Below are 15,472 nucleotides of genomic sequence, written 5' to 3' on the forward strand. Positions count from 1 at the left end.
CTATAAGCACAGCCGTCACCTAGTCCGTCGAGTTCTCAGGGGGGAGGGTTGGATGTTGGTGTTATGGCGTCGATAAAGAGCCGAGTCCTTGGGGTTTGTATTTTCCGGTAACTGTATCTCCCGGAGAATCTGATAGAAGGAGTTTTGGTAATCCTTCTTAAATATGAATCCGATAGCAGCATCAGACTCGAAATACTCGTGCTGCCTAATGTTGTCGAGTCTCTGGCTCTGAAGCACATAATACTCGTAAATCGGGTGTTTTCGAGGCATGTAAAGATGACCGCACATCCTTTTCGCGTGTGTCTGTACGAACAGACCACTCTCTATGTGATCGCGGGTTCTGTCCGCTCGGTTGGTGTGGGGGGGATCTCCTCGGGCACGTTGGGAACGAACCCTGAAGTCGACAGTGTAAACCACATAACAGTGGTGGCGCCAAGTTGGAGTCTGTGTAGGCCAATTTTCGAGCATGATGTGCGGCAGGTTTTTACTTGTGGCCTGTTGAGTAGAAGAATCTGGTCGATGAAGCGGGAGGTCCCCCAGAGTATCGTGTTCGTCAGATTTCGAATACATGTTTTTCCTAGGTATGATTGATATGATCGATAAAATCAAGCCATCCTGCTATCCCAGGCTTCTCTCGCTTCTCAATCAGATATCGTTGTATGGCTTTTCGAGGAAAACGTTTGGGGGAGCCCAGCCCCCGGTAGTGGAAAAGTTCGTAGTATCAGGGTGACGATGAGACACAGATAAATTCTTCCAAGAAATAAGACGTTCATATATGTATTCGCTTGAATTGTGAGGGTTTAGAAATCTCAGTGTGTAGGGGTTGAGCTTTTGTCTTCCGCCGTGGGCAGCAAAGCAGTAGGTAGCGAATACAGGCAGGTGCAGGCAAACTGATGCATGCCAATGGATGGAATGGAACGGAAGGCACACTGCAGGTATATAGCAGCGCTGTTTGAGCAGTTGCATTTTTCTACTCCATCCTATCTTCACATGTACCTTCTTAGAAGACACTGGAACAATAGGAATTCTTACGTTATCTCTTCATCGCTATTCACCAAACACTCCTTGCCACCAAGTTATTTTAAATGCCTAGTATCAAGAAGACTCTATCTCCTATATACTTAGGTATTGTTCTATTGTCTATAATTCTTTCCTTCCATTTCTTCGGTCTAATCCCTTCTAGCAAATCTTTTCAATAGTACCTTCCTTTCCGCATAGGTACATAATAGGTAGCAATTCAACGTCAAAAGAGGTCTTTCGTCAGCGAGGCCACCTGCGGATATGTGCAGCTTATAGTCCCGCGGCAAACAGTAAAAACCAATTGTTGAAAAGTAAAGATGTACAACAAAGATTATCATTGTTGCTAGTCCATTTTGATAGTGTAACACGATCATGATCTTTCGATCGAAAAAGCACACACAAGAAGCCGGTACATCAGCTTTCAACAATTGAGCTCCACTGCGCTAAGATGCTCAACGTGATGTCATTTGTGCCGCAACTGTCCCAAGCTCCAACCTCCACCGCGAATCAACTGGCAATCCAAGAAGCAATTGACCACGCGTACCTATTAGAAATAGCATATACGCTTCACAGTTTATCTTAACAGCCTTCGGAAATGCCCTTCAGAGCTCCTATCCGACGTATTGCCCTCGCCAGGCCTGCTTTGGCTGCGCGGGGTTTTCACTCGACCTCTCGTGCTTTTGTCCGCGTTGGCCAAGAGATTCCTAATCTTGACGTCCTTCTGGAGGACTCGCCCGGTAACAAGGTCAATCTCGCGGAGGAGTTCAAGTCAGCCAATGGCTACATCGTCGGCGTTCCTGCTGCCTTCTCCGGAACGTGCTCCAGCAAGCACATCCCCTCTTACATCAACCACCCCAAGCTCAAGCAGGCTGGCCAGGTCTTTGTTGTATCTGTTAATGATCCCTTTGTGTAAGTTCAACAATCATGAGTCGTCGTATATAACAATAACATGGCATGTTTCTGACTGTATTGCAGCATGAAAGCTTGGAGCGAGCAGCTCGACCCCGCCAAGCAGACTGGTGTGAGTAAACATTTTTAACACAAAACTCCTCTCGTTCAAAGTTCGGGATTATTCATCTAACTTCTCTCAGATTCGATTCCTTGGTGACCCTACTGGTGAGTTCACTAAGGCCCTAGACCTTGGCTTCGAGGCCTACGAGGTCTTTGGTGGCATGCGTGGAAAGCGATATGCCCTCAAGGTCGAGGATGGCAAGGTCAGCAAGGCGCACGTGGAGCCTGACAATACTGGAAGCGCTGGTGAGTGGTATCCTAGGATCGTTTATCATGTATATTTGCTAACATCAAATCTACTAGTCTCCATGGCGGAGCAAGTGCTCGACTAGATTTCCTTATCTCTATATATCTGGGTGGAGTCTCCCGTACGCACGCGTTGTCTCGAACATCTTGAGAGCATCTCGTGATCCAAATATACAACTATAGTACCCATGGTGCTTCATATTTCACTCGCCCAAATTCTTTTTGACCTTGACCGCCTCTCATATCATCTTGATCTGCACCAAGAACGACCTCTTAGCAACATCCTTCCTTGATCTTGACACATATCGATCTCACATGAACAAAGGGGCGCAGACTACCCTTGACGAGACCTTGTGAATGTTATGCTTCTAGTATGATACTTTCCCCGTTAGATAGGCTTCCTAATCATCGAGCCACCGCTTCCGACTCTTTCGACAACATTGCCATCGTGCGCCTCAATTCTTTGACACCCATAGTTTTGAACCCCATTTGGTTAGCAGAGTAAGTTGCTCAGTGTCAGTACCATTCAATTTGATGTAGAAGATGTCTGTCATGATTTTACCCCCCACTAACCTCTCACCTTTGCAGACCTTAGCTAACTCGCAAAGCTCACATCCACTCGTTTGGCCTGAGCCTTCTATCCTTGGTTCAGATATATTGCGAAGCAGGCCTGGTGGAGGAGCTGATTGTTTCGCTTGGTCAGTGATATGAATGGTGGCGGCATAAGGACGTGCAAAGTTTCAAGCGCAGTCATAGAATATCACTGGTCTCAGCTTCTGGTCAAGGTTTAATGGATCCTCCCATGACTATGGCTGTAGTGAATTTCTCACATCTCATTTGCTTTTGGCGATCTTTGATGCCACCTACGAGCTTCAAGCAAGAGGGCGTGTCATTTCGTAAGACTCTATTGCAAATCGTCCATTTCTGGCTAAGATAATACTATATATATTTTTTTGAAGCCATTGCTGGACATAGCCATCCTAGATTGACGGCCATGAATCGGTACGAGTATGGAAACTCTTAGCAGTGGTAGTGGAAGATTCAACCTATTCTCGCTTCTATTCGGTTGACTCAGGCACTGCTAATGATATCACGCATGCAGCTCTACATACCCGGTAGCATTATGCAGTTCCAAGGCGGTTTCTCTAACGACATTCCTGATCACCCATTTCTCAGTCAACGACAGCTGTTTGATTGCAATCCTCGTTGATATCATGTTCACGGGGGGGGGGGKGTTCCGGTATGTACTACCCTATAGTTACTACACAACCAAACATTACTCCTGTGCACTGGATATCGTGCCATTCTTATATCATTGTCATCGGTCGACATAACATACAATAATTGTTATTATTTTGTGTATATTACTGATGCATGAGAATGCGGGGAGAATATGTCAACCATCTCAAGCCGACTAAGTTTGTAAGGGTTTCAAGTCCTTGATATGATATGTTATATATTGCCGTAGATAACCAATGGAAAACCACACTCGCATCGAAAACACTTAGAAATACAGACTTTACTAGTACCGTACATTATGGAACTAGCGACTGTGTTGATAGAGGGGCAAATTCTCAGTGTGCTCAAGACATAAGTTTTGATATTGGAGTAGACAGACCAGTATACCTATCACTAGAACATATCACCGAACCGGACAAGGAACGCCTGTCAATTCGATAGCCGAAACGCCCCATCAAAAGGAGAATAAGGACACCGGCTTGTTACTCAAACTACAGCCTTTAGACAAAGCAATGCCTTCCAAACAAGGACTCAACCGCCTTGGACCGAGATGATGATCGCCGTTCCGCCGTGTCCAAGCTTGGAACGGAGAGCTCTCTGAAGACTTGGATGAACGCAACGGCGGCGACGAATGAGAATCCATCGCAAGGGCTTGGGCTTGTCACACCAAATGAGTTGAAACTAGACAAGGGCGAAAGAAAGGCTAACAAGGAGGGTCCGGGACGCGTCTGGAACGCGATATCGTGAGCAGCCTTGTTGAGTGGTGAATTAAGCGCGCAACAAGGGTATTGGAGGAAATGCAAGAAATGATTAATTACGAATCAAAACTCGACAATGAATCAAAGATGCCCGGATATGTGACGGCCGCGTGTGGGCAGGCCAAGTTTCGAGATGATAAACCTAGAATAGTTGCAGTCACAAGTGATAACGCTGGAACCTGGCGCCGGGCGGCATGAATCATGTCAATATAATTACGGCTGAGGTGATAACCGGGTATTGAAATGTGACATGGGCGGGAGGCGGCCGCGATGTAAGGAAACAAGCAAGCTACCCTTTGTTCAAGACAGGCCTCTTTGAGCTACGGATATCGTCACTCGATCGAGATGTTTACTGGACTGTGTAATCAGGTAGACTTTGCAGCAAGTGGGCTGATAGGCACAACCGTTAAGGCGTCACAGCCATGGCCTATTCCATACTCCGTACTCCGTACTGACGCCGAGATACAAGGCAAGGCGGACAGACCGATTCCAAGCATGCAGTCAGTCCATCGGGCTCTAATATCAAATAGATGCGCTGTTGCCCAAGACAGTCACTTCTCAATAGGTGTGTATTTGCGCAAAACATGGCTGCCGATATTGGGCTGTTATACATGCATGTAGTCCGAGATCATGAGGCGGCTACATGCATTGATGTTGTGATATGGGATGATTGGGAGATATCAAACCATGGCGCTGATGTTCCACCATTCCCCAGAATCACATGTAGTGGAAGAACAACATGCGTCATGGCTTGCTAGGTATTGTTGATATCTGAAAACCCAAATCTGATGTCAAATCCAATCGGAAGATTATCGATCCATGGTAACCAATTGATACTGAAGCCTCAGTTTTGTAACCTTGCATGGCTCTGCAGACGAAGAAGAGAAGGGAAAAGATTATGGCTCTCTACCCAACCACACCAACTCAAGGTACCCAGCCGCAGACCAAGCTGTGACAACTGGCCAACCACGCACATGCATCCGTAACAGCATGGAAAGGCCAAGACATGGGGGGGAATACACACCACCACCACGCGGTTACGCCCCCACCACTTTAGCAGACGACGTGCGATCTCGAGACAAGTACATACATACGTGTGTACGTATAGGCTATAGCTGAGAAGCAATATGACAATGCACTTGGGCAGTGAGTGAGTGCATTTCATTAATGCGATGCGATGCGATGCGATGCGATGCGATGCGATGCGATGCGGTGCGTGAGATCGAGCACAGCCGACAACGCACCAATACTGTATCCCCATATCCGAGACTCTGACACGAAATTTAACTTCCTGTTCGGCAAAATACCGTTGCGACTTTGCGTCGTCGTCTCAGGATACGATGACATTACATCGGCCCTCGAAGCAAAAAGAGACACAACAGCCTCATGGAGCAAGAACACCTCCAAGTCCAAGGCAAGATGGTGAAAATGCTTCATTTAAAGGCCTACCGAGTATATAATAAAGTTACCTGAGTCTTCTGGTTACTGGTGACAGAGATCTCAAGTTTTTCCTGACTACCTACCTAGGTATAGTAACTTATAAGTGTCAATTGAAGGTACGCGCCGCGTCCGCGTGCAACAGGAGCACAAAGAGTTCCTCTCCTCATCCACATGCGGAGCCTACGATAGGACGTCCCTCAGGGGGCAAGAAAACAGCGAACGTTACTGTAGGGTATCAAAATAAACTCAGCAAAAACTATCGTAAGGCTTACGTTATATCATCTACGTCTTTTTGTCATTTAGGATCGAGGTCCTGTGTTTTCTTTCCTCTCCTAGGACGTCCCGCATATTCCCCCCCACTGAGGTTCAACGACCGTGCCATTACTGGTACCACGATCCACAAGCCAAGGATCCGGGGCCACTCACCGACTCCGTAGCTCTTACGTACGAACTGCTGCAGCCAGTTTGAGACACTCGAGACTGAGATGTGTTTAATGAGCTAAGGCACAGGGCTCAACGACAGTGACGGCCTGGGGAAGATAGGATCAACGTACAGAGGTATTGCCGCTCTGTTCTCAGGAATAAACAGACAGGGCCTCGTATTGTGATTGCGTCCTTTTTAGATCCAGGCCTGCACTCGTACAAGAGACGGACGGGTACCGTAGCACGTCCAAGGGATCCTGCACGTGGATCTCTGTACTGTGGAGCTACACTCCAGAGCTCTTCACAAACGACGAAGCAGGCAAACAACAACAACAACAACAACACCACCGATGGAGAGAATAGAGCCACATTGATAACTTCTACAACGAGGCTGGGAATGTCTCTAATTCCACACGGCCAGTGAAGCAGAGGTCCGGATCGCTGGATCCAGGCTGTGAGCGAGTGCCAATAATATCACACCGACATTTGCCAATCGTTAACATCAAATTCAAGGTTGCCATGATCCCCTCAGCCAGCTGAGTTTCACTGCATTGCATGTGACCAAGAAGAGGCAAATTATTTCGTCACGTGTCCCTATTCTGGGTTCTACCAGGAGATAGGTACCTACCGTGAAGCTGAGATGTTATAGTTTGAATGCCTGAGCTATAGAAAAGAACCAGAACCAGGTACCGAAGACCTGGTGAAGCTGGAGATGTTTGAGGCCTGCCCACTGACATCAATATACAGCCTTGTTACGGTGGTATATCGATAGCGTATCGATTAGACGGCCTGGGCACCAACTAACTACTAGGCAACCAGCAAAATGCCTTACCTTGCTCTGGTGAGCTCTTTGCGTGAGTCAAAGCAGGCTGCCTCTTTGTGAAATTGACAGAAGCTCATCAAGAACTTTGCAGCTCTGAAAAGCGCCTTGTGCCCCGTTATGCGCGTCGGGATGCGAATACATAACTCGGGGCTAATTTTAGTCTAAGCCGGCTTGCCAGCTCATCCACACACCATCCAAACCGGACAATGATCGGCCGACAAACAAGAGAGGGGTGAGAAACACGGTTTGTGTTTCGACCTCGATTCGTGTCGTCACTCTGTGACAGCTCGCGACATCTTTTTTTGCTCGTCGAGGCTGAAGTTGCGGGAGAGAAGAGGTAACCAAGTATTGGGATACAAGATCTAGAGAGAAGCGGTCTGGAAAAGAATGATAGAAACGATGTACTAGAGCGGGAAAACACCTACCTAGATGTACATACTGGTAGTAAGAAGTAAGACAAGCTGGAAGCCCAGCACAGTAATATACCTACTTGTACTCCGTATATCATCTTTTATCCCACCATCTCCTCATCCCTCCAACAAAGCAAGGTTACCTGTGTCAATGCTTAATCGACCTCACAGCGGGGTTTATTGAAGCATCAGACAAGAAGTTTGATTTTTTGGGGGTCGACAACTCGGAAAAGCGAAACAGAGGTGGTCAATGCCGAAGACCAAAGAGTTTAATAGAGACAGAGACTGTGACGGCTATGACAGCTGTCGTCATATCAACTGATCTTGACGAGTCCCATGAAAGCTTCAGCAAAATTACTTCTTCTTTGACTTTCCCTGTTTGTAAATGTTCCCAATGGACTGAACGAGACGAGACAAGTGTAGGTACGTCTCGAAAGTTAAGGCTTGTATATATTTGGATTCACACCCCAGCAGCCCAGCCACCAGAATGGCAAAATAGACACCCCCACCTATGTGGACCGTACAAACACAGACACCTCATCAGGCAGCCAGGGTTTAAAAAAGAGAGGAAGGTCGGGTGCGCTCCTTGCGTCACAGTCTCTCTCCCAATCAAAACCTGACGCGGCAGGAGACCCACATTCGGCGCTGATTCATCCAGTCAAAGGAAGTCGTAAAAACAGACTGGATCCCGCCCCTCAAATCATCTCGTCGCATTTTCCCTCGTCCTCTCCTTCTTCACGGCCAATCAATCCTCCTGTTCTCGTCCACTCAACGAGCAATCAGAATCGTCCAAGGCCTCTCGAAACATTTGATTTGATTGACCTGTGTCGCTACCTTTATTCTCTGGCCATTCACAATTCACAAGCACTTCTTCCCTTGATTGGACCATACACGCGCGCAACACCAGCAATCGCTCCCGCCCGCGAACCACAGACAGCCCAGTAAGCGCTCTGTGCTCGCAAGCCCAGTCAAGTTCTGCTATTCGCTCAGCGCCCGCCTTATCACCCCAAAGGGCAACACATAAACCATTCCCCAGCACAGGATACAATCCTCACCTGTCATCGCTTCTCAAAAGCAGCAAACTCAACCACAAGGACACAACATGTACGGACCACAATACGGAGTGGCCCAACAGGGCATGCACTATGCGATGCCCGGTATACAGGCGGCCGCGATGGCAGCAACCGCCGCTGCTTCTGGCACCAACTATGGCTATATGTCCTCAGATCCCAATATTCCTCAAAGTTCGCCTCGCATGGGTGCCAATGCTAAAAAAGACGGGCAACAATCACCTCGAATGAACGGCATGTCCCAAATACCAGGCCGTCGAATGAGCCAGGTGACGAGTCCCGGCGTTCCGACGGCGCCCATGATGAGCCATGCCGGTGCTCGACCAGGCGTTGCCCCATCTCAGATGCCCGCTCCCCAGATGCCCGCTCCCCAGATGCAACACCCGCAGTCTCCGGAAATGCCAGCTGCGAGTGGTGCGGAGGAGTCGCCACTTTATGTGAATGCTAAGCAATTTCATCGTATTCTCAAGCGTCGCGTTGCTCGACAGAAACTTGAGGAACAGCTCCGACTGACGTCTAAAGGACGCAAGCCATATCTTCACGAGTCACGCCATAATCATGCCATGCGCAGACCTCGCGGCCCTGGTGGACGCTTCCTCACTGCCGAGGAGGTGGCAGCAATGGATCGCGAGGGTGAAAAGAGTGTCGATGGCCAAGATAATTCTGCTGGGGAGAATTCTGGCACTACGGGAACAAAGCGCAAGTCTGAAGCCGGCTCGGCCACCTCAAACAAGAAAGCTAAGACGGACATAGCCAGCCCAGGGGATGAAGATGAGGATGAGGGTTGATATTGCAAGTAACACCCGTATCACCTTCTTTCTACCTTTCCAGCCTACCAGCGGTTTACGACGTCACGAAAGCACGATTGTTTCTTCTTTTGATCGCCATGTTGCCAACAAGGGCCTGAATGGTCCCAAACAGAGCGAGCATTTCTTTTTTGATCGGACGGGGTGTCTACAGTTATTGGCGAGTTGACGTTGGTACCTTTTTTTATGTGTTACGGCGGCTTATACCGTTCAACCACTGTCCGGCACGGCGTCTTCTTTTTGACGGGTTTCATTTTAATACAGCACTTCACTGGCAACAGCAGATCATCCCAATTTTGGACGGGTATGACCTCGGGGATAACGGATGGACAGAATGGATGGACGATTCGTTACGATGGATACCCCGTTTCACTATATCGTTCTATCTTTTCTCCTGCGTCTCCTGCGTTGCTTCCTACCGTCCTGTTGCATACGACAACATGCAACTGGTCCCTGGCACACGTCGGTCTGGCTACCGAACAATAAGCCGTACTGCCACTTTGCTCACGGTTCAGAACTGATCATCTTATGCAAGTGAGAATAGACGACGAATGGGAAAATCGGATTCAGAAAAGAAAAAAATTTGTTTTAAGTTTTATGACTCATGTGCCAAAGTTGCTGTCATGACAATGTCCTCCCAATATCTTTGACCATCTTTCATAATTTGACAATGCTGTCTACGTCACTGGATAAACTGGCATAAACCCGTATCAGCTCTCAGAGCACGAGACTTAAACAACTGGCTTTGTTCAGCAGAAAAGCATACATTCGAAACTTGGCTCTGTAGCTGGTCAGGCGACGTGTTCATCTTGATTAGAGTTGCTTGAGATGCTGCAGCCTAAAGGTAAACCTTATTGATTAAGTTTATTGAGACTTCAGTCTGGCCAGAGACTTTATTGTTGATACTTCTATGGCTTATTGGAATACCTAGATCCTATTTATTGGTCGTTACTGGGTCAAAGCTCTACAATACATTCGAAACTCAGTATCGAAAATGGAACGGGGTTAGTCTGATAATTTCAGTCTAGATACATGATAGTAGATGCCTAAATGCCTATATTTCTTGCCAATCGTATCTCATAATTCGTAACCATAAATCGTAATCGTAACAAGGCAAAATGATACTTGAATATCGTTGTCCTGTGAGAAAGCGAGGACGCCTTGAAGCCGTGAACGTTATATAAATGTGAAACCGATTACATCGCCATGAGGACCATAGTCTTGACTAAACACCTCCGAAATCATCCCTCTCAACCTTCTGTGCCGACCTCTTACTCCAAAGTCTTGCTGCTATCCTCTCGAGCAATGTGCCATTACCTCGTCTCACCCTGGCCGCTGCGATTGAGATATTATCAGGGACGTCTGCGATCTCTCGAGACCGGCTGCGAGCTTGGGATATGAGACGAACAGGTGCGCTGCCAATGGCACCAAGTTTGCGCAGTAGGACACCGAATGAGCGTGTCTGGAGGAAGGTCACGAGAAGCATAAAGGGGACACAGACGAGGATCATCGTCAGAGGAAAACGCCAGTCGGTAGCGGGGACGGTGAAGACCGTCATACCGAAGACAGACTGGTTGTTGTTAGTGAAAGCCTGGAATAGAAAACCTTGCGAACTTACCGTGACAAAAGTAAGCGGTAAGAAGATCATGCTGATCATTGTGAGGACTTTGATGTTATCGCCCTGTTCAATAGCTCTCCGACTTTCCTTGATGGAGCTTCCACTGAAGAGCTGATCTCGCAAGTTCTCGATCTCCTTACGGGTTCGTTCGTTGCGTTTGAGAACCTCTGTAAGCTCTTGGACAACTTTGTCAAGCTCACAGCGCAGCTTAGCCATGTGCTTACTATAGGCAATCCCATCAGGCGAATCAGCTGCGTGATGTGGCCATAGAATCGGGTGGGTGCCGGCCCAGAAGCTGTCGGTAAATGTGTCGATATATGCCGCGATCATTGACTTGATACCTGTGTTCACAACGGCAAGGGTGTTGTACGCCCAGAAGTACCTTCGGATGTAGGTGAAGTGCTTGTCCTCAAATAACAGCTTGTCTCTGAGTTTAGGGTCAAACATGAACTCAGTCTGGAGATGATCAGCATGGCGTTGAGATATGGGGGTCTAGTGAACGTACCGGGGGAGTGATGAGCTTGGTAACTCGCTCATGGAGGATCAGATTTCGCTTTGTTGCATCACGATACTCGGAGATTAGTAGGTCCAGAAACGCATATGGTCCATTGACATATTTCTTCTCCTGAAACTCCGGGCCACGGACAGTATGAGAATTATCAGGAAAACTTTGGATAGCAAGTAACTGCCACGGACCAAATGTATCGAATAGAATCCCTTCTCGAGCACGCTCTCTTCTCGAACGCATAGGGGGAGCTTTGTGAGAGTCACCGCCGAGTGATAGAGCTAATACAGAGCCGCATTCAGCGATATCAATATGATCTCCGAGACGACTTTCTGAAGGTCTTTTATCGAAACGCTGCCAAGGAGCTGGCTCGAGAGGGTGACTGACAACCGTGTAGTACTTGAACACAAAGAAGAAAGACTTCTGACGAACGTTAGGTGTAGGAGGGGTTGGTGACACTGACGGCCTGGCAGTGAGCGGGACTGACGATGATGGAGCAACGATGGGTGAATGAGAAGCTGTTTGGGAGGGAGACCTCTCGTAAGCTCTAGTCATGAATGCATGGGTACGGCCACGGTTAGGCTCGTCAGAGAGGAGATGAGTGAGCAGCTCATTCATATCAAAGTGTGAAGACATGGTCCAGTGAAGTGCTGCGAGGATAAGAGGCGTAGGCTCTTGGACGATGCTGTAAACGTTAGCCCAGCCCGGCAAGTGTTGTATAATGGAAGACGTACGTGATTCGGCCTGTTGATGTGCCACTTTGGTTGACAACCCTGATTGTTTCCCAAACCGTAGGAGCATCGACATTATCAGCTGGAATCTCGTAGGGGCCTTCACCCGTGTACTTGACATCTGACTGCCCATCTCCATCTCCGTCAGCGCTGAGTTTGGTGAGTTTACAGTTATGGCCAACCTCGTACACTTCAAATGTGGACTGACTATACTGTTCTCTCTCATACGCCGCAAATTCACGGAAGGGCACAGATATATCAATCTCGGAACGTCGTTTCATGATGTCGTCTAGGAAGGGAGCCACCTCGGGGGTGAAATCTTCGGTTTTCAGATGCTGGAGGAGTTGACCATCGGCCCAGTCTCCCTGGTCGAGATGACCCCTGACGATGTTATCGGGATAGTCCTCAACCTCTCGCGTTGTGGTAGTAACTGTAGTGTTATCCAGGAGAGGGAGAGGAATGAAGGAAACATCCTCGTCCTGCGTAAAGACAGCGCGATGACTGCCACTTGGCGAACCCGTAAAGTGCTGAGGCTCAGCAGACAAAGATGGTCTCTCTCTTGTGCTCTCAAGAGTCGCGGCCCGCCCTCGCCGAAAAATAGGAGACAAAGAGCCCTCTGTTGCAAATGTTGGGCCAGTGGAAGCTCTCAAGGGTGGCGTGTAGGGCTCAGGCATGGAGATGCTGCTGCGAGCATGGCTCTCTGCTGTGTCTCGTCTACGAGCGACGAGGCCATCTTGAAGGGTTCTTAGAGCGTGTAGATATTGTTCGCGAAAGTTGTCGGTTGCTCTGACAAGATCATCCAGAGCCTGAGAGGAAGTGTTTGTGGTCATTGATGAGTTTCACGGCACTTGGTTTGACAATGGAAATATTCACATGATATTCTAGCACTATAGAAAGTCTCTATCAAGAAAGGAGATGGAGATGGAGGTGGAAGGTCGAGGGGTATTTCTATTCTTTCAGACTCGAGCCTGATTTCAAGTCATCGGCGGACCCCGATGAATGCTGCGGCTGAGTCCTGCTCGGTCAACATCCATGGTAAAGGTTGAATAAGCAAAAGGATGGATGGTTGTGAGAGGAAAAGGTAGGGCAAACGAAGATCCCTGAGTGAAGCAAGCAAGATAAGCTATGTCAAGCTCTTAGTGCGCCAAGTGACACGGACACTAACGTTGACTCCGAGGACCAACAAGTACTCGTCCACATGTCACGCATCCCAAGTCACTGGCATCTGAGACAAGGTACGGACGGATACAGCTTTCAACCTTCTCTAAAGGGTACCCCAGTAAGTTAGCTAGTAGCCTGAATAGGTAGATCGCAAGTTGGTTATGGACGATATTCTCCCCAGTGTGCCTCTGAGCTGAAGCTCTATACTATGATTCTCATGAGCATCCATTGTACATCAATGGGTGACTTCTCATCTCGTCAAGTTTGCCTATGTTCATGATAGGGCTGTCGAGCTGGCAAGCCTCACTGACTCAAGTCCTTGCTGAAACCCAAATCTTGATTTCAAATGGAGTGAGAGACCAGCCGGGGAATGGAGAATGAGTCCCGTAGGACTCTGATAACGAGGCTGTACTAAAAAAGGGCGTTTCGTCGGCCACCAACTCAGTTTGACGTTCGCTTGAAGACGGCCTCTAGCGGTTGTCAACGGAACGCCATGATGGCGGCGTTGCGGAATTGGATATAAGGCATCTGCTTACTCTACAAAATTACCTGTAGTTCAACATCTGTCTCCAGCATTGTACGTCATGCAGCCATCTCCCCTCACAGACCGGGCGACCCCGAAAGCGGATGACTGAGAGGGTGTACCAGATCGCGGGGGTTAGAGTTTCACAGCATCCACGTGCCGAAATTCATCGTCAGAACCTTAGATTATCGCTGATCAAATACAATTACGTTTGCCATTTGCCATTGACCAGTCGACGACTACTGCAAGACATGCACTGATCCCTACTACTGCACTGTTTATTTGAGCCTCACTATACTGGTTGAGATACATGGAACTGACAGCTGCATGTCTTGCAATAATAGGGCTTAGTTCATACTCCTACGTGTCCAAGCGATGGCCTAATGTGTCTTCTCGACTACCTACCTTAGCTCTATACCCAACCCGCCCGCCTGATATCATTCCCTTTCATGTCTTCATAACTCTATAAAACAAACAAGTCCCAGCCAGCGTATTAAGACCTCTTAGTAGCATTCATTGTCCAATGCTTCGTTCGCATCGCAACCAAATCACACGCAAATATCCTTAATTGGAGGTGCTTAGGAAGCGACACTCACGGGCTTGGCGGCTGATGCGGCAGGCTTCTCAGCACTGTCAACCTCCATGGCATCACCATCGGCCTCAGCCTCGCCCTCTCCTTCCTCCTCCTCCTCGAGCTCCTCCTCACTCTCGCCCTCGATATCGACACTGCCGTCATCGGACAGCTCCTCCTCATCCTGAGCATTCTCTCCTTCGTTCTCCACACCAGCCATCTCTGAATCCTCTCCGTTGCTGGCCTTAGCCTTGGAGCTAGCCTCAGCCTCGTCAGCTTCAGCGGCTTCCTCCTCCTCGGCCTCTTCAGCACCGTATTCGTCGCCGTCGGCGACAAGATCAGCCTCGGGTTGCTCAGGAGGGTACTCAGCGGGAGCAGATGCCTCGGAATCCCTGGAGTCCTGTTAGCTTGAATACATTATCGCTTGCAATTCTTTTTTGACTTACCACTTGATGGCAAATCGAGTCACTCGGGGCTTCTCGGCCAATACATTGCGCTTCACACGCTCAATAATGGGCTTAGCTGGGGGCTCAGCGTTGAGCTCCTCCGAGTCATATTCGTTGTTGACGTAGTAACCGACGCGAATGAACTCACGTCCATCGTAGGCGCAGGTCAGGAGAATGACGGTAACACCGAGAATCTCTGCATCGGGAATTCGTGCGGTTTTGGGAGCATCGGCCTCGAAAATGAATTTGTTGACACCAACGGGGATGGGACCGACGAGAAGGGAGTCGAGTTCTTGGTCGTACTGGTCACTGAGGAGTGTTAGAAGAAGCGGTGTGAGGAGGGGCCTCAATCAAGCTGGTCCATACCTGGTAGCGGATCCAACGTAAGTGAGCTTCCACTCGAGATCTGTTCCATGTTAGCGCTGTGATTCCTTATCCTGCAACAGACAAAAGTTGCACGAACCCTTCTCTAGAGGCTCGAGGCATTCGAAAGTGATCTCAAACTCGTACTTGTCGGTGAACTTGGCTGGGTTGTTCAGGACATTGACGCCCAAAAGCGAAACGACAGACATTTTTTGATGAGGATGGGGGGTGTATGAACTGGGTAGGTCGTATTCAGGAGCACAATGTAGTGGCAAAAATCGAGGTTTTACGAGGGACGGGTGAAGAAG

The 15,472-nt window shown here is 48.5% G+C and overlaps 5 protein-coding genes across 5 annotated transcripts; 2 read left to right on the plus strand and 3 right to left on the minus strand.

Moving 5' to 3' along the window:
• Nucleotides 1-15: 15 nt before the first annotated feature.
• FMAN_01236 (uncharacterized protein) lies at nucleotides 16-570 on the minus strand (the record flags this gene model as incomplete). The annotated part of the gene is made up of 1 exon (XM_041832486.1): nucleotides 16-570. One exon carries the CDS (start codon nucleotides 568-570, stop codon nucleotides 16-18), a length of 555 nt encoding a protein of 184 aa, XP_041676573.1.
• Nucleotides 571-1,615: 1,045 nt separating this feature from the next.
• Nucleotides 1,616-2,363, plus strand: FMAN_01237 (uncharacterized protein; the record flags this gene model as incomplete). The annotated part of the gene is made up of 4 exons (XM_041832497.1): nucleotides 1,616-1,929; nucleotides 1,996-2,041; nucleotides 2,112-2,277; nucleotides 2,335-2,363. 4 exons carry the CDS (start codon nucleotides 1,616-1,618, stop codon nucleotides 2,361-2,363), a joined length of 555 nt encoding a protein of 184 aa, XP_041676574.1.
• Nucleotides 2,364-8,472: 6,109 nt separating this feature from the next.
• FMAN_01238 (uncharacterized protein) lies at nucleotides 8,473-9,228 on the plus strand (the record flags this gene model as incomplete). Its single annotated transcript, XM_041832509.1, has 1 exon — nucleotides 8,473-9,228. One exon carries the CDS (start codon nucleotides 8,473-8,475, stop codon nucleotides 9,226-9,228), a length of 756 nt encoding a protein of 251 aa, XP_041676575.1.
• A 1,243-nt stretch (nucleotides 9,229-10,471) lies between these two features.
• On the minus strand, nucleotides 10,472-12,930 carry FMAN_01239 (uncharacterized protein; the record flags this gene model as incomplete). The annotated part of the gene is made up of 4 exons (XM_041832520.1): nucleotides 10,472-10,816; nucleotides 10,865-11,320; nucleotides 11,370-12,054; nucleotides 12,104-12,930. The coding sequence occupies 4 exons, from the start codon at nucleotides 12,928-12,930 to the stop codon at nucleotides 10,472-10,474; spliced, it is 2,313 nt and encodes a 770-aa protein (XP_041676576.1).
• A 1,432-nt stretch (nucleotides 12,931-14,362) lies between these two features.
• Nucleotides 14,363-15,373, minus strand: FMAN_01240 (putative ASF1-anti-silencing protein; the record flags this gene model as incomplete). The annotated part of the gene is made up of 4 exons (XM_041832531.1): nucleotides 14,363-14,747; nucleotides 14,802-15,110; nucleotides 15,168-15,207; nucleotides 15,265-15,373. The coding sequence occupies 4 exons, from the start codon at nucleotides 15,371-15,373 to the stop codon at nucleotides 14,363-14,365; spliced, it is 843 nt and encodes a 280-aa protein (XP_041676577.1).
• Between the last annotated feature and the right edge of the window lie 99 nt (nucleotides 15,374-15,472).

This window comes from Fusarium mangiferae, assembly GCF_900044065.1.
Source record: "Fusarium mangiferae strain MRC7560 genome assembly, contig: FMAN_scaffold001, whole genome shotgun sequence".
Lineage (NCBI taxonomy): Eukaryota > Fungi > Ascomycota > Sordariomycetes > Hypocreales > Nectriaceae > Fusarium > Fusarium mangiferae.